At 33.4% G+C, this 21,969-nt stretch overlaps 2 protein-coding genes across 2 annotated transcripts in view; one reads left to right on the top strand and one right to left on the bottom strand.

Annotated features, from left to right (window-relative positions):
- Window positions 1-280: 280 nt before the first annotated feature.
- LOC143256947 (uncharacterized) lies at window positions 281-17,644 on the bottom strand. The gene is made up of 3 exons (XM_076514859.1): window positions 17,408-17,644; window positions 3,250-3,393; window positions 281-537 (listed from the first exon to the last, which is right to left on the bottom strand). Exons 1-3 carry the CDS (start codon window positions 17,457-17,459, stop codon window positions 410-412), a joined length of 324 nt encoding a protein of 107 aa, XP_076370974.1. The 5' UTR covers window positions 17,460-17,644; the 3' UTR covers window positions 281-409.
- A 1,173-nt stretch (window positions 17,645-18,817) lies between these two features.
- Window positions 18,818-21,969, top strand: part of LOC143256950 (cyclic nucleotide-gated channel beta-3-like) — an 83,297-nt gene continuing 80,145 nt past the window's right edge. The window contains exon 1 of the mRNA XM_076514866.1: window positions 18,818-18,985. Coding sequence (XP_076370981.1) covers window positions 18,929-18,985 — 57 coding nt within the window. The 5' untranslated portion in view covers window positions 18,818-18,928. The remainder of the gene's footprint in view (window positions 18,986-21,969) is intronic.

Raw genomic sequence — 21,969 nt, forward strand, 5'->3', positions numbered from 1 at the left:
AGAGGATTAAGAGAGGCATCTATGTATTGACACATCACTTAATAATTAAATTGTTTGTTTAAGAATGTTTCCTTGCATTGAAAGTAATTTTTTTACTCTACTACGGTGATCGGTAGGTTACAACCCCCCATATACATGTTAAACGTTTTGTTTCACTATTTTGAATACACTTAAGGATTTTTTTATTTTGAATTTTACAAAGTATTTAAAACAATAATTATAAATATTCAAGGAACAATATACTAAATATTCACTAAGAAATTCATAAATCTGAGAAAAATGTTAGAAATGGTTTATGCAACTACTTTTAATTTTCAGACGTGTTACATTTTTAACGAATACATAAAATCATTTTAGTTTATGGTATTGTTAGAACGGATCATCAAAATTAATTTTCAACAAACAGAAATTAGAAAAGTAGTATACAACAAACACTGTCTTCACCACAGTCTATGTTTGTCTGTCGAGGTGCTCGATGACACGCTGCCTTAGTCATACACTCACCACCAACATTGCGACACTGGTCTACGACTGAAACTGATTAGCTACTTATTAGTTACCTTTCGAATTAAAATACATATTCGTTTAGAAGCCATATAACTTAGAAACCTACATCGGTAAAAAGGAGAAATTTATTTTCATTTTAAATTTTCTAATCAGTAAAATGCTGGCTAATTCCTAAGCAGTGTTATTCAACAATCTTAAAAGGTATTTTGGAAGTGTTAATGTTAACTCGCTACATTTTGACAAATAGTTCAATTAGTTGTACAATTACGTTAAAATAACGGTATACTAAAGTTAACAGAAAATAAAACGATTCATGGACGCTATATGAACAGTTAGTTGATATAACAAATTGAAGTATATTATTATTATTATAGATTAAAAATGTTAAAATCTGCAAAAGAAAACAATAATAATGTGCTGAATAAATTGTCGGTTTAAAGAAAAGTTATAGATACATATATGTACTTACACTATAGGATAATTAATCAGTTTGGGACACTTAATCATGTTTGTATTCTCAGTTTCTATCTACACCAAGAACAGGCGATTTTCACGGTAACACACAAATTATTTTTTCTTTCATAGGTGATAGAGGTAGAGCCTTCATGATAAATAAAAGTAAAATGGGCAACTCTACTTCAGCATGACACTTGTATAGATAGCCTTAGAGGACAAATATGTGTAAGTAGCATATCTTTACATCTTTACTACTTTGTAGATTAGTCCTCCAAGACTTTTGTCCCAGGTGCTGAGCTAAATTATGAAGTTTTTACCCATTTCGCCTTAATTTGTTCATGATATTTTCTTTATGAAAAATCTCGTACAAAGCTAACACTCCAATCGATCATTTCATTACAAAAGGTTTATTGATTAGCAATAAAAACACCACTCAAAACTGAAACCAGTTAAACTGTTCTTGTTGTATGTATTTTCTCACAGCAAAGCCACAATGGGCTATTTGCTGAGGGCAATCGAACCCCTGATTTTAGCGTTGTAAATCTAAAGATTTATCGCTGTCCCACCGGGGGACGTGCTTGATTTAGATAGAAACTTGAAATACAAAATTTAATAATTGTACAAATATATTGATTATAAGTATATACATTTATTTACAACTATCAATTTAACCTGTACCCTGAAGGGACATCGATAAGTCTAAGAATTTATAACGTCAATAGTTGGGGTTCGATTCACCACAGTGGATACAACAGATAGCGCAATGTGACTTTGTTCTGAGGCAAAACATTTAACTGAAAATGTATCGTATAGATTATTGCTTATTTTTTCACGCAGATTTTAATCTAATTCAATAATAAGCTAATTGTATGGCATAACGTATTTTTTCACAGAGAAGGGTTTAATTTACTTTCTGCATAGCCTGAACGAGGCTTAATAGTTAGCTTTATCAGACTAAGGATCATAAGGTCTCAGGCTCAATACGCGATTATACTAGACACTTTTTGTAGTTTTAGTTGTGGGTGCATTGTAAGTATGACGGTAAAGTCCACAACTTCATGTAGCTACTTCAGTGGTTTATGGTGCCGACTGATTACATACCCTCTGGTCTGCAGTTCAAAGTTATGGATGTTTATGTCTGAATCACAGTGTTTCGAATTTAGCCTTGCAGTAAAAACTCGTTTGATTTTCAGGAACCATGCAGAATAAAATGCACATTCCAAAAATATGTGACCAGAAATTGTAATTATTGAAGTTGTACACATTTTTGTCAGATATATTTAGATTTTTTTTCTCTAATTTTTCTTGCAAGTGTTTTTATGTATTAGGAAATTTTTGTTTAACGAATGTTAACAGTGCGTAAACATGTAATGATCCTTTTACTGAGGTAGAGGTTTTATATGCAATGGTTAGACATTCGTATCATTTTGGCCCTGTGTCTTCATAATTAAAGAAGAGGCAAGCCCATCTAAAGTGGTGACGCAAATTCTTATACAAACTAGTATAAAATAAGGTTATTTTCGCCCAAAAAATGTTGTTTGCAATATTCCATAACGTATGCAGTATTGGAATCTGGTATATGCCTCAATTTTTATCGTTTTTGTGTGAATTTAGCGCGAAAGTCAGAATTCCATTTGTTTTTGTCCTGTGCAAACATAAAATAATGATTGTCATTTTCCGGTGTGGACAATTAAAACGTTCTTACCCTAGCAGCTAGAATATTCACTGAAGAGTTAGGAAACCAGCAAGTCTAGTAAGTAGACGCTACATACATTAATTGTCATTAAAGATTTGTTTTATTTGTTTCTTTTCGCTAGTGTCCGAGTACGAAATTATTATATAAAGTACACCAGTGTATTTGAATACTACAAGATTTCTAAGTAATATTCTGGAAACTGGCACTGTGATATACGTGACGCACAAACCTGACACACGAAATCTTTATATATATATATATTATTCTGAAATCCTGTACGATAGAAATATTTATACAATTTTTTTTCTAATAAAAATGCGAAATGAATAAATGATAACTTATTTCATGCGCTCGTCAAAATGAGTATCAGAGAAATATGGGATGTAATAATAATTACACAGAACATCAAAGTAATCAAATTACAGAAATATAAGACGTAATTTGCATTTTGTATAAACTAGTTGAGGTTAAATTTTCATTAATTAAATTAGTTTTATATTTATTTTCATTAATCATAGACATAAAGAGTCTAAATGTAAAGTGTCATCTTCATATCTTCATAAATATGATGCAGTGATTCTAAGGCTTACCTGTATGGCAACAAACGACATTGCTCTTTTCCCGTGTCGAACACAGTCCAAAGTCAGAATCCCTACTTTCAACAGAGCAGTAGTTTTTAAATATGCACATACCACCTTTGCGTAAACACTGTTCTTCATTTTTTGGGACTCCACCTGATTGAAAAAACAACATCATATTCATTACAAACAACAGCTCAAAAGTAAATTGTTCCCCGCTGGTACAGCGGTAAGTCTACGGATTTGCAACGCTAAGATCAGGGGTTTCATTCTCCTCGGTGGATTCAGCAGATAGCTCGATGTGGCTTTGCTCTAAGAAAACACACACACTCAAAAGTAAATTAAATGTTCAATATTTTATCTAATATCGGGCAAAAAATGATATGTTTAATGGCGTAGTCGAGGGTTGAAGGACTACCCCGATACTCTAGACATTTGTTTACAACTCTGTAGGTTATTACTTTAAGGTAAGTCTACGTAACTGTTAGCTTTTGCATTCTGAATTTTTAAATATTTTAGTTTTACAAATTTCATTTAGAGTGAAGTATATCACTGAAATTATTTGTGTAGAAGATCCATATTTTTTAGTAAAAAGACCACACACACGCGCATACTTTGTAGTGCTGGCTACGTCACTGTGTGCTCAAAAATATATGGTAAAAGAATCTTTGTGTGTTTGTAACCATGAATTATTGACACTACCAACCATACTTGGTTTAGTAAGTACAACTGTTATTCTAGAATTGCAATATATTACACCATTATTCTTAATATTTTCTATGCTATATTTAATAGTTTACGACTATGAATTATTGGCACCACCAAAGCAACTTAATTCGGTATCGGTATTGTATGTTCAAATGTAGAATTTTGAAAAAGTCCTTAGATACCCTTGACTATGACTGTAAAATAGTTGTTTCTAGAGTATTTTTAGTATCTGGAATCACTTAACACTCCTACGAAAAGTGGGGCCTAATAGGCCCCAGAGCAACATGAAAGGTTATTAATATTAGGCTAATAAATTTGTATTTAAATAAAATTGCCATTTCATTTGATTTCATTTCATTAAATATCATTTAAATTTCATTTAAATACAAAATTATTAGCCTAATATTAATAACCTTTCAAGTTGCTCTGGGGCCTATTAGGCCCCACTTTTCGTAGGAGTGTTAAAAATGACTTGGCTTTCAAGAGATTTGTATCAACCAAATTAGCCTAACGGAGTTAGGTATTAACATCAAGGGCCAAGCACATGGTAAAACAATAGAACAAGGATTTGTTTGCTTGTTTTAGAATTTCGCACAAAGCTACTCGAGAGCTATCTGTGCTAGCCGTCCCTAATTTAGCAGTGTAAGACTAGAGGGAAGGCAGCTAGTCATCACCATCCACTGCCAACTCTTGAGCTACTCTTTTACCAACGAATAGTGGGATTGACCGTCACACTATAACGCCCCCACGGCTGGGAGGGCGAGCATGTTTGGCGCGACCGGGATGCGAACCCGCAGAACAAGGATAATAAGATGTAGTGGCTATAATGATGAGCATACATGGTATCGTACTATAGTTTGTAGCAGTCGATACATACATCACTGACTATTTTCACTCATACCATACTACCATATATATAGTATATTCCTATATGTAAATACAGTTGGATGTGATTCCGGATTTTCTCAAAATGAGTATATGCTTGATATATGAATCTCATGAGCACAACGACGAGGGAAGGGGCTCGAGCCTTTCCTTAGCCAATAATTTTTAAAATATATACACAAATTATCTACAAGAAAAAAATCATATTTATTTGAATACTTTTCTAGTCTGAACTACTTTAAAACAATAAACAATCCACTTTTTTGTTACTTGCGTAATAACCATTATACGCAGAAAACATCTTTGTTTCAATACTTCACCTGAAAGCATTCTTTGTTTGGAACACAAATCCAACCTTTGCATGTAAAAAGTGATACTGACATCAGTTAAGACTTTTCGTTTTGCATGTTGATAGAGCTATACTTAGTGCTCAGTTAATTGTTTTATTTTTAGTAAATTATCTCTGAAGTATTGTTTATAATGATGGTCAAATATTAATTTAAAGAAGAAAGAAGCTCTGTGTGAATAGTCGACCTACTCCCCTAGTAGCTCAGCGGCAAGTACGAAAGTTAATAACGCTAAAATCCGAGTTTCGATTCAAGTGATGGACACAGTATAGATAGCCTACTGCGTAGCTTTTCGCTTAACAACAACCAACCAACAAAGTAATTATTATGAACATATTTTTGATGTCGTCTTATGTTCATAGAATTGGTTTAGAGCCCCAAGTGGCTCAGCGGTATGTCTGCGGACTTGCAATACTAAAAACCGGGTTTCGATACCCGTGGTGGGCAGAGCACAGATAGCCCATTGAGTAGCTTTGTGCTTAATTCAAAAAACAAACACAACAACAGAATTGGTTTAGCAAAATACAACTGTTATTCTGGAAATGCAATATATTACACTGTTATTTTAAATTTTTCTTTGTGATATTTAATATATACTACCATATATATCTAAACTATTTTATATAATAAATGGGCACATTTATAATTTAGTTTTGACTTTTATATTAAAATAAAAATTGTCTTGTGTTGTATTCTAATATAAATATTATGTTACGTTTTCATTACTTGTACTAGTAGAAACTTCTTATGGTGAACTACAAGTGAACCTCTTCCTTAAAAAAAATCGTGGTTACCTGCGTGACGCACCTCACTGAGTATCTGGTTATGTCTGCCATGCACGGTTTATTTCTAACGACATGTATGCTTATACGGTGCTGTATGTAAACATTTGGTTCAGCCTCAAACGTATGCCCTTACCCTGGCGATAGGCCCGGCATGGCCAAGCGTGTTAAGGCGTTCGACTCGTAATCCGAGGGTCACGGGTTCGAATCTCGAGCACACCAAACATGCTCGCCCTTTAAGCCATGGGGGCGTTATAACGTTACGGTCAATCCCACTATTCGTTGGTAAAAGAGTAGCCCAAGAGTTGGCGGTGGGTGATGATGACTAGTTGCCTTCCATCTAGTCTTATACTGCTAAATTAGGGACGGCTAGCGCAGATAGCCCTCGAGTAGCTTTGCGCGAAATTCTAAACAAACAAAGAACACCATGGCGACAAACTAAAATTGATAGTAACAATCGTCCGCTTATATTGTATATATTATAATATCGTATCTACCATAACGTGCTTAATGTTGTACCTGTGGTTTTAGTAATTCCAATTTATTATTATATGAGGAGTAGATCAAGACAGACTTTACAGACCTGTTGAGAATGGATTAAATCGCAGTTACCCTAATCTACCAAAATATACATCCAAAGCTGTCGAAAGCTGTCCCGAAGAGAGATTGTTACATGCTTCCCTCCATTCCCTAGACCCAGATATAAATGTACAAACTGACCGTCGACAGATTTCGTATGCACTATTATATATTATTCTGGTAGCTTTACCATGGCATATGTATCATATTAACTTATTATGATTTTTTTATAGATTTTAAAGTTTGATATCATATTTTGAGAATTTATAGAGGTAGTATTAGTGTGCATTTGTTTATCGATAGTTTATTTAATTAAATACATCAATTTATGAGTAATTATGAAGTTTTAGGCTTATTTTGTAACCCATTTATATGTATGTTTTTATTCGTTGTATACATGAAAATGGTCTACAAGCTTTTGAGGAATCAGTGATTAATTCTATTACCATACAACTGACAAATACACTAACATTCAAACACATTATTACCTAAAAAGAAATCAAAAGTTAATAAATAGAGAATTTTGTAAAATAAATGAATAGAATTAATGAAGAGAAATAAATGCTCATACAGTGAATATATCAAAGCAATACTTAATTGTGCTTAAACATTTCAATTATTTAATAGCAACATAAGATAGAACTGGTTGAATACAAATTAGGTTTGTAATTTTCTTCTATTTTAATACATAAATGGGTTTATCATCTTTGGGCCAGGTAATTGTTTTTATTGTTAAAGTGTACTTTCCTTGCCTTCTGTCTGGCAGAGTGATCAATGATTCTGCTGAAATCCAAAGAACGGACCAAGTGATTTTCAGATCTGTCGGTCGGTCTTGGGCAATGGTGGAGCGAGATATTTTTTTTAAATTAATTTCAACTTAATAACAGACCTCAACTGCAACTGTACATAGAATGCATAGGACTACAGAAGCATTTGGGAAAAGTGGGTGTAGTTTAAATTTGTGCAGTTTGTTTGTTTAAAAGGTTTAAAATGATCAAATACAGTATTATCAAAGCTAGCTTTATGGATGACACTTGATTAATTCATTTATCCATCTAAGTATTCTGACACATTTGATCTATACTTGTCAACAAACTCACTAATTTTTGGATGTATATGTTTTTCTGATATACCTTGATATTGCCACAAAAATAAAAAGTTTGATTAATATTCATGGTTACTCTATACCCTGTAGTGAATACGTCAATAACAGAATCTGTGATCTTCCAAAATTTGTTTCCTCTGAATTTTGTCTCTTCTGCAATTATATTTTCTTCATAATTAGACAAAAGGTCCTCTTTATTCTCATCATGAGAGCCCCTGGAAACTGTTATGTGTTTTGCAGGCAGTTGTGGCAGAAGGTTCATATTATTTGTAATCAGTTTAGCTTCATTAAGAATTGAACTCCAATGTTCATGCAGTGTTTTTAAATCAATCAACAGATTTTCAATGTTGTTCACTTCATTATCAATGGTAGCTTTACGGGCTTGTAATACTTGATTGACAGTCACAAGTATCTTTAACTAGATCTCAATCATTAAGTTGCAAAAAAAAAAATACTACTTACAGTTAGTTATACATTTCACCTCAGTTCTTGTTTTAGATGTAAGATTGAGTTGAACATTTTTGATAGAGCATTCAGAATTGCAGGAAGATGAACTGCGAAAGGTCTCTGTCTGTTTATCATGTCCTTGAGAGCCAATAAAGAAAACATCCTATATTTTTTAATCTTAATACTCTGTTTCTGTGGACTACAACTAAATAGATTGTAAAGCTTTTAAACTGTTCCAAAAAATGTCTCAGCCTCTGTGCAACTTTCTGCTGTGTGTTCTCTACAAACTTTGAGGCCATGACAACATATTGTGAGAAGTTAGCGAGGGAATTACCTTTTAGTACTAGAGCCATTATAGTCACTAGCTATGATGAACCCATTGCCATATTCTTGGGCACTTCAAACCATTATTGGTATTCATGATTAGCTAAACAATCAAGTATTAGTTTAGAAATATCAGCCCAGGTCTTCTTATTGCATTAGTAGAAAGTAATATTTACTTAATGATAAAGGAAGAACATTCTGATGACATGAACACATACTTCAGGATAAAAGTCGTTTGTTCTTGAGATGAATCAAGCGTTCCATCTATTATGATAGTAAATTATTTTGCTGCAAGTCTTTCCTCTAAAATAATGTGATGTCATGCTGAGAACAGGTTACTATGAATTAATTCTAGAACTCACCTTACAAGTAGTGGGCTTGAAGATGCTTCCTGAGAACTAGATCGTAATAAATAAGCAGCTCAATTATTCCTAAAACCTACCATTATCAGGAGCACTGGCTCTCTGTGATCCAAAAAAGACTAAACCTTTCCCTCCAAGAAAAAGACAGCATCTATAATCCTTTTTTAGGATAACCTTCCATTTAGCTACTCTTAAAAGAATATTATTCCTAAGGTGTAAAGTAAGACAGAGTTTCCTCCAAAACGTCTCTCAAACTCGCACCACTCAGTATAACATTTCTTATTATAAGCAATTCTCTCTCTAATGCTCTGAGAACCTATCATAAAATTTCTTCCAGGCTGTTGTTATTGGTCAGCCTTTTGTAGCTGTCACTGTAGAAAGTGATGCAATTGAAGTTTTGTTGTGAAAGTGACACAGGAAACTGTACAAAGCTTGACTAATATTATTCCAAACTAGCCAGTCATGTTTTACTTATTCAGCATTTTGCAGCAAAGACTTTAGAGGATAATTTGATAAAAAAAAATGAATCTTTAGAATGCTATAGAGATCTAACTGTAACAGTTAGCTCTATGTTTTCAACTGATGTACACTCACCAACACTGGTGAGGTACCAACACTGAGCTGTTGCTAAGCTTCAGGAACACTTTTTTGAAGTGTACCTTCAGTAGTTGTTACATTTGACTGAAGATAGTCACTTTGCTCTTCTGTAACAGGGTACGCTATGAGATTGTCAATGCCATGGTATTAGTACCAGTTGACATTTCGTCACACTCAGTCGATTTATTCAAAGTAATAACACTTGCTTAATGGTAATTATCGTCGTTAAACCCTGTATGGAAACCTTTGAGCTGCTATTCACTTTTCTTTTCAAAATCAACAACAAAAAGAGGTCGCTTTTCTCTACTTTGAACACATTCTTTTTGCTGTTTGAATTTCCTCTTTGTGCATCCCATTTATGGTTACATTATTGAGACATTCCTCAAATGGAAAAGGATTTTTGATATCTCTAACTCATCAATATATATTGAAGTTGCAAACAGAATTCTAGGTTTTGATAAAAGTTAAGAAAGAACTATCTTTACACTTCAGATAAATATCAAATAATATATTCTTATTTAAACTAACATTTCGCCGTTGCGGCTTCTTCAGGATTAATATACATAACTGAATTCTAGGTTTATATATCTAGAAACACAATTCATACAGTTTTGGCAAGTGAACGCTGGTAAGAAATATAACTAAGACTCAATTACTTTCGGTCCTGTGGGAAAAAAATGATATTACGTTATAAAAACAATATTGTATAGATCTGAATATATGTATATCTATAAATATACTTCTTACCATGCGTACTTTTCGCATATAATAAACTACGCTAACTTGTCTTTAAAAAAAAAAAAAAGGATATAGAAAATATACCATAAACACACCATTGACAAAAAATAATGAGTTGGCTTCCAATTTAATTATATTAATATTGAAAAATAAACTTTCATGAATAACACAAAATTACTCTTAATAATAAAGTTTTTTTGATTTTTTTGATATTTCAACTGAACTATCCCACAATAACAGGAAATGTTAAACGTTATTAATATAGTGTTGAAGTGTTCTGCTTATTTTCTAGTTTTTGTTGTGTACGTATATTTTGTTTGGAACTCATATTTTATATTTATGGCCGAGAGCCTTACGCAAATTATAAACTTCAAAGATTAACTCTGAATATTATTAAGTTGCCTTTTTTGCTTCGTGAGGGTATGTTTTTGTTAAACAAAAAATAGTCGTGACCCAGTTGTAAAATACGTTAATCTGAAATAGTTTTTATGCTGTTTTATTCTTCAAAAATATATAGAGATGGTCATTTAGCTGATTTTCTGTCAACGAATATAATTTAATTCACACACACAACTTGAGCTTGTCACTACTACGAAGCGTTTTGATTTGGATATTGGACATCGAGAGGATAGTTTGTACATTCTGGTCTCGTCTAAGTTATGTAGTGTACTGTTAACTTATTTAAAATGTTAAATTTTTATTTGTTCAGAGAAATGAAGCCAGGTTCTAGAAAACAAAATCCACTAGCTCTAAAAAGGTACATGTTAAAGCAAAAGAATATGTAATACGTTAAATATCCAGTCCTGAATAGATTTTTCGTTCAATACTACACCTTAAGAGGCCGGCTGGGAAAGGACAGACATATACGTGGTCTAGGCGCTATTTATATAAGAAACTGTAGGAATAACAACTGTTATAATATAAACTAATTCAAGTAAGAGAAGTGCAATTATTACAGAAGCTTACAAAATAACTAACTGGAAATTTACAGACTTATTTAACCGCTGTCAAATAATAAGAAAACTACGTTATTATTCTTGTAGATATACTGTTACTTAATATACAAAAGCATCTACACTTGGTTCAGGGATATAGTAAAAAAAAAAAAAAGGTCATAATTAGTTCTTAGTTCCAAAAGCGTTTGTGATAAGTGCGTTAAGGATTGAAAGATGATTTTAGTACATAGCAAAATTATAGTTTTTGCTGTGTATATGATTTGCTTAACTTTTTTATTTATTTCAATAAAGTTCACAGTAATACTGTTTTTTATATTCATTAGCACCTAAGAGTTCACTGATGTGTTTGACTTAGTTTTAGTTAAAAGTTTGGTTTTGAATTTCGCGCAAAGTTGCGTGAGGGCTATCTGCGCTAGCCGTCCTTAATTTAGTAGTGTTAGACTAGAGGGAAGACAGCTAGTCATCACCACCCACCGCCAACTCTTGGGCTACTCTTTTACCAAATAATAGTGGGATTGACTGTAATATTATAACGCCCCCACGGCTGAAAGGGCGAGCATGTTTAGTGTGACGGGGATTCGAACCCGAAACCCTTGGAGTACGAGTGTCTTAACCACCTGGCCATGCCGGGCCTCTTCTTTGTATGGTTGTTGAATAAATTATTTCATGACATTCACTCTTCAATAATAATTACCAAATTGTTGAACATAAAATGCAAGCATTTGTAAGAATTTCAAAGAGTAAATTTTAATTAGTTATACAAGCGTATTGTTTAATTTCATTTTGAATACATGGTGTATGATCTTCGTGCTTATGTAATAAATATCTGTTAAAAGACAAGAAACCTCTGCAAATGAAGCGAAGTCAGGACAAGTATTTGGCCATTGTGCTCGACTTATAAAGGTCACGTTCAGTCAGACCTCTTCCTGCCAACTACTGCAAGGTTGATGTTTTATTTGGTCGTTGTTTGGACACGTGACCTGAGAGGATCATGTACACTTGGGTCTCTGTCTCCCTTCTTGATTACTAAGTTGGTTATTGAGTACTGGACAGTTGGACATTAATTTTTCAATAGATTTTAATTTGTTTATTTGTTTGATTTGAATTTTTATGCAAAGCTACATAAGGGCTATCTGCGCTAGCCATCCCTAATTTAGCAATGTAAGACTAGATAGAAGGTAGCTGGTCATCACCACTCGCCATCAACTCTTAGGCTACTCTTTTACCGGTGAATAGAGGAATTGACCGTAAAATTCACGCCTCCAAGGCTAAAAGGGCGAGCATGTTTGGTGTGACGAGAATTCGAACCCACGACCTTCAGATTACGAGTCGAGCGTCCTTAACCACTGGTCATACCAGGAGTCTTCAATAGAACAAGTTCCGGTAGTTATGAAAACCCGTTCTTACATCATGAAGTCATTGCACGCGTAGTTCAATCATACACGCGACTGACCCTTTTCTAACTATGCCCATGGATGCATAACATCGATTTTTCTAATATAAACTTTTGTTTTTCATTAGCAATTTTTTTTTGTTCATTGTAAACATGGCTGCCGGTTTGTCCAAGAGTAGATGGCCACAGATTACTTAAGGAGTTTACTAGATTTAGTAGTGCAGATACTTAGATCTATTATCATGATGTATAATAAAGTTTTCAGCGTTCGTAATAAATCATTTTTATTGAGATGTTTGCGAACTTAATCTACGGATATATTTTGAAGTCTTTATGAGAACATGGGGATGTACACGTAATTAAGTAAGAATTGTAGGAACTCTTTATGGTTTAGTGATTATTGAATTCTGTGTAACATCTGCAAGCTAAACTGTGAAGATACCGTTCAAAAACGATGACATAACAGTATCATGTGATTAAATTTTAAGACATCGGAATCGTAGGTGTAACTACACAGATATCATTCACAATTATAGTTAACAAGACTTATATAGAATCCATTAGTATATGCACAACAAGCAATAATACTCTCTTCGTCTGCAGTGCATTACCAGTATTCAGTATATTCTTTTCAGCTTGTACCTACAGAAAACTATAATAAAATATGTGTCAGTGCATGCTTATTACAAACATTGATGTATTATTCACTTTTTAATAAAAAGTGTCAAAAATGATTTATCCGTAATGTGAAAGTAAATGCTTTATTTTTTTTATTGGTAACATAACACCCATATACCAACATATGCATGATTTATTTTGCTCTTTTGTACTTGCCAAATATATAAAATTACAGTTGTTTTTTTTTTCTCTAAAAATGAAAGCGCTAGAAATCCAGGCTCTCTACTCTCATGTTTTGGTTTGAGAATTGTCTCGTCTTATTTGTCTTAACTTAAATAATTTTACACTTTACACAAACTCAAATTATATGCTATTTGACAATACTAAATCTAACATAACACACACAAGCGATTATAAACATAGTATGGTAATATGGATAATATGAAATTGAGTTGCCTTCGAGAAACTCGGATTCATTCCTACATGTTCATAGGTATACTGCTGAAAGGCTTAGCCACGCTTTATATAATTAACCAAACTGAATATAAGCTGATGTCGTGATATGAATAGCTAGCTGACCTTTAGTTGCCTTTGAGAGTCCTGGATTCATTTCTACATGCTTATACTGCTCAAAGGCTTAGCTAAACTTTACATAATTATCAAACCAGGTATAGACTAACACCCTAACAGTCATGTGAAAAAATTAGGACACCCTATGAAAGCCTGTGTATTTTTGTAACATTTTTGGATATATAGATATTTAATCTCAATTTTAACAATAGTGAGAGATTATAAGAATATAACTAAACAATTAAAACTGAAGAAAAGACTTTTCAAGATCTTCTGTAAATGTAATTCTACAAAAATGCATATTCTAACTGAGGAAAAAGTTAGAACACCCCCACATTTATTCCCACTTAAAGTGGCTCAACTCACACACAGGTGTATCACACCAGGTGCACATGATTAGAAGATCGTTACTCAGCATTCTGAATGAGGCTTGCCCTATTTAAACCTCAGACATTTAGTTTGCTGTGCTCCTGACTGTTGAAGTGAGAGTGAGCACCATGGTGAGAGCAAAAGAGCTGTCTGAGGCCTTCAGAAAGAAAATTGTAGCGGCTTATGAGTCTGGTAAGGGATTTAAAAAGATCCCAAAGGATTTTAAAGTCAGACATTCCACTGTCCGGAAAATAATCAACAAGTGGAAGACTTTCAAAACAACTGCCAACATGCCCAGGTCTGGTCGTCCAAGCAAGTTCACCCCGAGAGCAGACAGCGAGATGCTAAAAGAAGTCTCCAAACACCCTAACATGTCATCACGGGACCTATAGCAGGCTCTGGCTATTGTTGATGTGAAAGTGCATGCCTCTACAATCAGAAAGAGACTGCACAAGTTTAACTTGCATGGGAGGTGTGCAAGGAGGAAACTTTTGCTTTCTAAGAGAAACATCAAAGCCAGACTGAAGTTTGCTAGAGAGAATGTAGACAGAGACCAGGACTTCTGGAATAATGTTCTTTGGACAGATGAGTCCAAATTTGAATTATTTGGACACCAGAACAGAGGACGTGTTTGGTGTAAACTAAATATAGCATTCCAGGAAAATAACCTCATACCAACTGTGAAGCATGGAGGTGGAAGTGTCATGGTTTGGAGCTGCTTTGTTGCAGCAGGACCTGGACAGCTCACAATCATAGAATCCACCATGCATTCTACTGTGTATCAGAGGGTGCTTGAGGAACATGTGAGTTCATCTGTAAGAAAATTAAAGCTGAAGCAGAAGTGGACCTTGCAACACGACAATGACTCAAAACATACCAGTAAATCCACCAAGGACTGGCTGAAAACTAAGAAATGGAGAGTCCTGGAATGGCCGAGTCAAAGCTCCGGTCTTAATCCCATTGAGATGTTGTGGAGTGACTTGAAACGGGCTGTACATGCAAGAAACCCCTTAAACATCTCACAGCTGACAAAATTCTGGATTGAGGAGTGGGGCAAACTTTCTTCAAACCGATGTCAGAGACTGGTAGATGGCTACAAGAAGCATCTTACTGCAGTTATTTCAGCCAAACGGGGTTACACTAGCTCTTAGGGGGTAGGGTGTCCTGACTTTTTCCTCAGTTAGAATATGCATTTTTGTAGAATTACATTTACAGAAGATCTTAAAAGATCTTTTCTTCAGTTTTAATTGTTTAGCTATATTCCTATAATCTCTCAGTATTGTTGAAATTGAGATTAAATATCTATGCATCCAAAAATGTTACAAAAATACACAGGCTTCCATAGGGTGTCCTAACTTTTATAATGAAATATAAAGTATTGTTAACACTTTATATTTCGTTTCTCACCAGTTTTACAGCGAAGGCAGAAACACAATACAAATATTGCAAACAATAATATAACTTCATTTTCTTGAAAAAATGTGGCGGTTAGATAAAGATATTACACTATCACTATTCCTAAATATAAGTTGTGTTGAATATATTTATTTATTGCTCAGTTAGGTTTCAGTCGGATGTAATATACATAAACTATACCGCACACTAACTTCTTAAAGAAATTATTGACTAATAAATAATAAATATAAAGTCATAACGTAAATCTTTCAACCTTATCTACATATCAGGTGTGTTATAATTTTGACGAAAATGTGTGATTTTTTCTTCTAAAAATCTGTTTAAACGTTCTTGATTAAGTTTTATATTTAGACATTTTCATATTAGTGTAACGTATTTACTGTTATATATTTATTTTAATATCCATGTTTGTTTTAATTATATATTTAGAACTACATATAAGTATTGCGAAATACCCTGCTACTCCTTAAATTTGTAGAATGTTCTCGAGTGAAAGAGTCAACAATGATTTAAGTATGTATCTAAAATATTAGAGATTGCCAGTATTGCTACCAACTGAATTTTGGAGAAACTCGCCTAAAGTTTATGAATCGACGCGCCAAGAGACCGTTTTATATTGTTGGTTTGCTACAGTTGGGATACTATAAATCTTGGAAGTTATAACTATAATTAACACCTATTAATCGGGAAACTACAGATATTTGATTAGGTATGTTTATAGATTTCGAACATTACAAACTAGTTAACTTCAGGGGGTTGCCATACGACATAAGTATTTCTACGAAAACATAAGATAACTTCAGTGGTAAAAAATACCCATTAAGTGAACTGTTTCGATATCAACTCAGAATTAATTCGCCCGTCGTGAACCTTTGTTAAGATATCAAGGAAATTCCAGATCGGATAGAAGACTAAGTATTGTTTATAAATTTGTAAAACTTTTGTAAAAATTTTATCTGAAATAACCGTTATTATATAACGTATTATTAGTATATTAAATTATATTTTTGTCAAGGAAGGAAAACATGTATATCAATCTTGTTGGCAAGCATCATAAATTTGATACATCTCTATATTTAATTAAGTTCTAAGTTTAAATTACAATGTAATTCAGTTTCAGGCAGTTCAAAATCGTAATACGTGACATAATAAAGTGAAGATTCGTCCGATATAAATTATAGTACTAACGTAACAGTTTTTATTAAACTAATCAATTCTTTTATCAGTAAATAATACATTATTTCTTGAACTTTAGATAAGTATATTAGATTACTTTATCTGGCTAAACAACAAAGAAATGATGTGTACATTTTTTATATCATAATAGTACTGAAGTAAGTAAACAAGATGTTTTGAACACTGCATTTTTACATAGAATTCTCTATATTAGTTGTAATACAAAATTAAGGTTTTTTTTGGAATTTCGCACAAAGCTACTCGAGGGCTATCTGTGCTAGCCGTCCCTAATTTAGCAGTGTAAGACTAGAGGGAAGGCAGCTAGTCATCACCACCCACCGCCAACTCTTGGGCTACTCTTTTACCAACGAATAGTGGGATTGAACCGTCACATTATAACGCCCCCACGGCTGGGAGGGCGAGCATGTTTTGGCGCAACTCGGGCGCGAACCAACGACCTTCAGATTACGAAGCGCCCGCCTTAACGCGCTAGGCCATGCCAGGCCCTACAAAATAAAGAAACGAAGTTGTATATACATATATAACAAGCACATAGATGATTTCTGTATAAATCAGCCATTTGTCAGATACATTTAATTTCAGCTTAGTGCTTTTATCAGTGCTAAAAACTACAAGATTATTTTACACGATCTAAAAATTAGAAACAAAACTTTCATGCTATTTTGACCTTTTCAAGAAATGTCTGAAAACTAAATTGATTTTTATTACAAGACTATTTGGCTTAAAATATTAAAGTGTTATTATTTTTTAAACTTCTACAGAAGATAATTTTCTTACCCGTGGTTAAAGCAAAGAGAAGTGGTATCACAACAATAGTTCCAAAAATCATCTTTGGCTTATAATTCTATTCCACTTACAATGAATGATGATCTCCGAAATCCTTTGAAATATGTGCTTTGTTAACTATATTCACTTCTTTTAAAAGGTTTGACATGTAAACGTTGTGTAATGTCTTCTGATTTTAAAGAAAAAATAATGTACAGGTCTTGCAATTTCCCAGTCAGCGTATTTTGGCGCTGAATGCGTGACCTACAACTGAAGTATGCCAAGAGTACAAAATAGAAACCGGTTATAACAACCTGTTTACTGTATGTACTTCCAAGAATCTTCCTGGCGTTTTAAAATATATGATTAAACTTTTAGCAATACCGGATATTAAAACTTTCTGTGACCTAGCCAAAAAGGTAAACTAGCGTTTCATGTTATCATAAGGTAAATGGCGTATGATACTACTAATGATTATAAGAAACCCTAACCTACGCCTAGTCAATTTTGAATCAAATTAATAAGAAACATGATTTATTTCATGACGTCACCTGAATGAACTCGAGAGAATTATCAAAAACGTATGAAAGGGGGGCTCTAGAATGAGATTATAAAAATAAACGCTATATTTTTAGTTGTTTTTAATTAAGTACAAAGTTCTACAGTGAGCCGCATTGTTCTGCCTATCATGGGTATCGAAACGTAGAATCCAGCACTATAAATCCGCAGACATACCGATGTGCCAGTGAGGGTACCATAATTTTTAGAAAAACAACACCAACAACACGTTATTCGAAGTTAATAAGTAGGTCAAACTTGCACACATTAACTGAAAAAAAGAAAATAATTTTCAATATTTATATATTCATTTAAATTTTTGTAAACCCTCCTAAAAGCAGCAAAGTTTTCATAACTAATGTGTACAACGCAAATGAAAATTCCTACGGAGACCGCTGTGGCGCTATTAAATCGAAAAGAGAAAAGGAAGATACTTATAGTTCAGTTAAAGTAAAGGATAAATAGACGTTTGAATTTTTCACAAGGTTTCAGGCTGGAACGCCTTTTCTTTAAAAAGCACAAAAAGAAAGGAGTAAACATTAAAACGCGTATTTATCTTTTTTTTAAATTTGTAATATAGGTTATGTCCATTTCTTGTTAAATATACAGCACAGTTTTATTCCTCCAATCACAAAACAATGCAACACAAAAAATTATTATAACGGTTATTGTGCAGACTGCGCAAAAGTTTTCATCAAACATAACTTAAAATGAGTCAGTTGTATATGTTATAAACATACTTATCGAAACAGAAACAGCTGTGTTTTTAGTGTTTTTTTTCTTTTGTTTTGAGTCAAAACTAATAATATAAATTAACAACAACAATAATAGAGTAAAATATATGCGATAGACGGCAGGAGCGTAACAGTATTTGTTGAGAATATAGTAATTTGTGCTTGAGATATTATGCGGGTAGAAATTGTCTTTAAGCTGTTGTACACCTGCTATTTAATTTGTTACTGAGAATGAAAAATAATGGCTTCAGGAATTATGTTGAACAGGATCAGTACTGATGTTTTTAAAAGAAAAATGGTAAGTTTACCGTTCGAGTATAAAATACTCAAAGTTTGCAGCTAGCAAGTTTAAACTACGTCATTGAGCATTTATTATGTAGCACCGACGTGCCATTGACAGAAGAATGTATTTCTTTTTTTTGCATTTTAGATTCCAACTATAATGCAGCAATTATATGAAGAATTGTTATTGATTAGTAATTTCGATAGAGGTTCAAATTATTATATGAAAATGTTATAAACTTGTGAACAGTGAAATTATAAAGCATTTTGACTTCAGCCCGGCATGGCCAGATGGGTTAAGGCGTGCGACTCGTAATCTAAGGGGCGCGGGTTCGCATCCCCGTTGTGCCAAACATGCTCGCCCTTTTAGCCGTGGAGGCGTTATAATGTGATGGTCAGTCCCACTATTCGTTAGTAAAAGAGTAGCCCAAGAGTTGGCGGTGGGTGGTGACGACTAGTTGCCTTCCCTCTAGTCTTACACTGCTAAATTAGGGACGCCTAACGCAGATAGGCCTCGAGTAGCTTTCGCGAAATTCAAAAACAAACATTTTGACTTACTAGTAATATTTAAATTACAAAATTTTCGTTTAACTAATACCATGTGATAATTATATATATATGTTTTATATTTTGATTTAACAAAGGATTTGGTATACATTAATTCTATAATTGTTGTCTCTGTTGTTATATTCAATAGTTTCTAAAATTCCAAAGTTATAGTCATCATAATAACCACCCACAATCCGTGGCGGACAATCTTGCAGTTCGATCTCATTCTGTCTCTTATTTCTAGTAACACGCCTCTGACCTTGTGAATTAACCACTTCAATATGTTGCCCAGATAGATCTTTGTTTTTGTATCGTTATCTTGTCCTTAATTTTACCAACAAAACACAAGTTTTCTAAGCCATCTTGGCTCATCACATGTTCCCAAAATTTTACCTGCTTTTTGAAGACTTTATGTTACTGTATTTGTCTTTATAATTACATCTTCTCCGCGTCGCTAGTTGCTGGCTATTACACTTCCCAAATATAGCAGTATCATTACTGGTAATATAAAGGAGTAATAATAATAAAGAAGTCCATGCTAATTACTTAGATCTGGACATTACTTACGTAGAAGGCGCAGTGCAGTTGACTATTTTTAGCAAAAGAAGGGAATTTAATTTTCCAATCCTTGATCTACCCCATCCCTAATAGTGTTATTCTGTTTATTATGTTGACAAATATAATTACATCTCAATTAAAAATGTTTTTAATACTCTGCTAGCTCTTTCATGGATATTATATACTATTATTAAAAAAAATAAACTGAAAGTTAACCATCTGGACTGGCAACGGTAATGCGATATTTAATTCATTATTGTTTTATAGTGCTGATTCAATGCAGTTAAAAGCTTTAAATCTACATACGTAACATCAGGAGGAGCCAATGTTTGGTGATGCTTGACATTAGAATAAAATATTTGAAAAACTGTCACTAGGACGTTCGAAAATGTGTGTTAATTATTTTTTAAATCTTTTTGAAAGTTGCCATATGAGTGAAAAAAAAACTTGCTGTGGAAAAGTTTGTCGTTAAAATAATGGTTTTACTTGTTACGTAATCTAGACATTAAGACACTCTGTGATGAGGTCATCGTCACGGTGCACCATGTTACACTCACTCAGTTCACAGTGTGTCCTAGCAACTTGGTCTTTCAAAATGACGGGAAACCCACTTGAAATAAAAATGTGTGATTACATCCACAATGTCTAGATTATGTAACAAGTAAAACCATTATTTTAACCTGAAGATGACCCAGGAAGGTCGAAACGTTGTTCTCTCCTTATCAATAAAAGTGTTACCCATATCAGCCGTTCCGAGATACAACTTGGTCTTTGTAATTATCAGCGAAACTATGACGTCATCATCGTCACTGGTGTCTTCACATTCAATAGCTCTACCCCTATTGCCCGAGGTCAACACTTGTGTGGTACCATCTGGCGATGCGCATGGAAAGTGAGGCCATAAAAGAAATGCAGGTTAATTGTTGTTTATTTGTAGTTGTTCAGTTTAATGACGATACAATAAAACTTCTGAACAGAGTAGGACAAGTCCAACTAATTAAGGACTGATTAATATTGTTTGACCAAAATGTTACTTATTTACTTACGATTTCTTTGAGAGTTTTTAACTACTTCTTTTGTATTTTCAAACAGAAGTTAACACAATAACATTACGCTATTAATGTTTATTTTAATAAATTGTACCCGTACAGTGTCTTGCAAAAATATCAATAATTTCTTTGTGGACGAAACATTTTAGTCGGTTACAAAAAACCTTTTTATAACATTATTTAATTCCAAATCAGTTGCTTGCTAATAATATTCTTACCATGAAATCTGCCTTTCAGTAAATGTGATGCAAAATATTTGAAATATAAATATATATATTGTGGCCTTCATTGATCTGCACCTTCAAAATTTCATATTACCCTACTGAGATTGTCTCTGCTCTTTATTCATTTGCAAGACCATAATGACCATACCCTTTCCGAGTTACTGAATTTTTTATATAAAGCATTCATTGATAACTAGCGAATTTCTGATTAGTACGATTAGAAACAGTATTGCTTTATCGTAATTGTTGTACATATATTGTAGAGTCAGTTGAAAGACAGTAAGCTAATTTAGCATCTTGAAGAAACCAGTGTATTTGTGTAGCTCGGTCTTTAGCGGCTTCAACGTGGTAATATTCAGTTATTATTTGATCAGCAAACAGTTATAGATACACGTTATGCCCCTAACGCTTGTAGAGATTTGAATAGACTCACAGTGACACAGTGATATGCCGGCTTACTTACACTGCTAGAAACCAGTTTTCAATACCCGTGGTGGGCAGAGCACAGATAGCCGTTTGTGTTGCTTTGTGTTTGATAACAAACAAATAACAACATAAATTCTCATTATTTCGGAGATGACTTACCAGTGTATGAATTCCATATACCTGAATACTACGAT

The sequence above is a fragment of the Tachypleus tridentatus genome, chromosome 7 (genome assembly GCF_004210375.1).
Source record: "Tachypleus tridentatus isolate NWPU-2018 chromosome 7, ASM421037v1, whole genome shotgun sequence".
Classification (NCBI taxonomy): domain Eukaryota; kingdom Metazoa; phylum Arthropoda; class Merostomata; order Xiphosura; family Limulidae; genus Tachypleus; species Tachypleus tridentatus.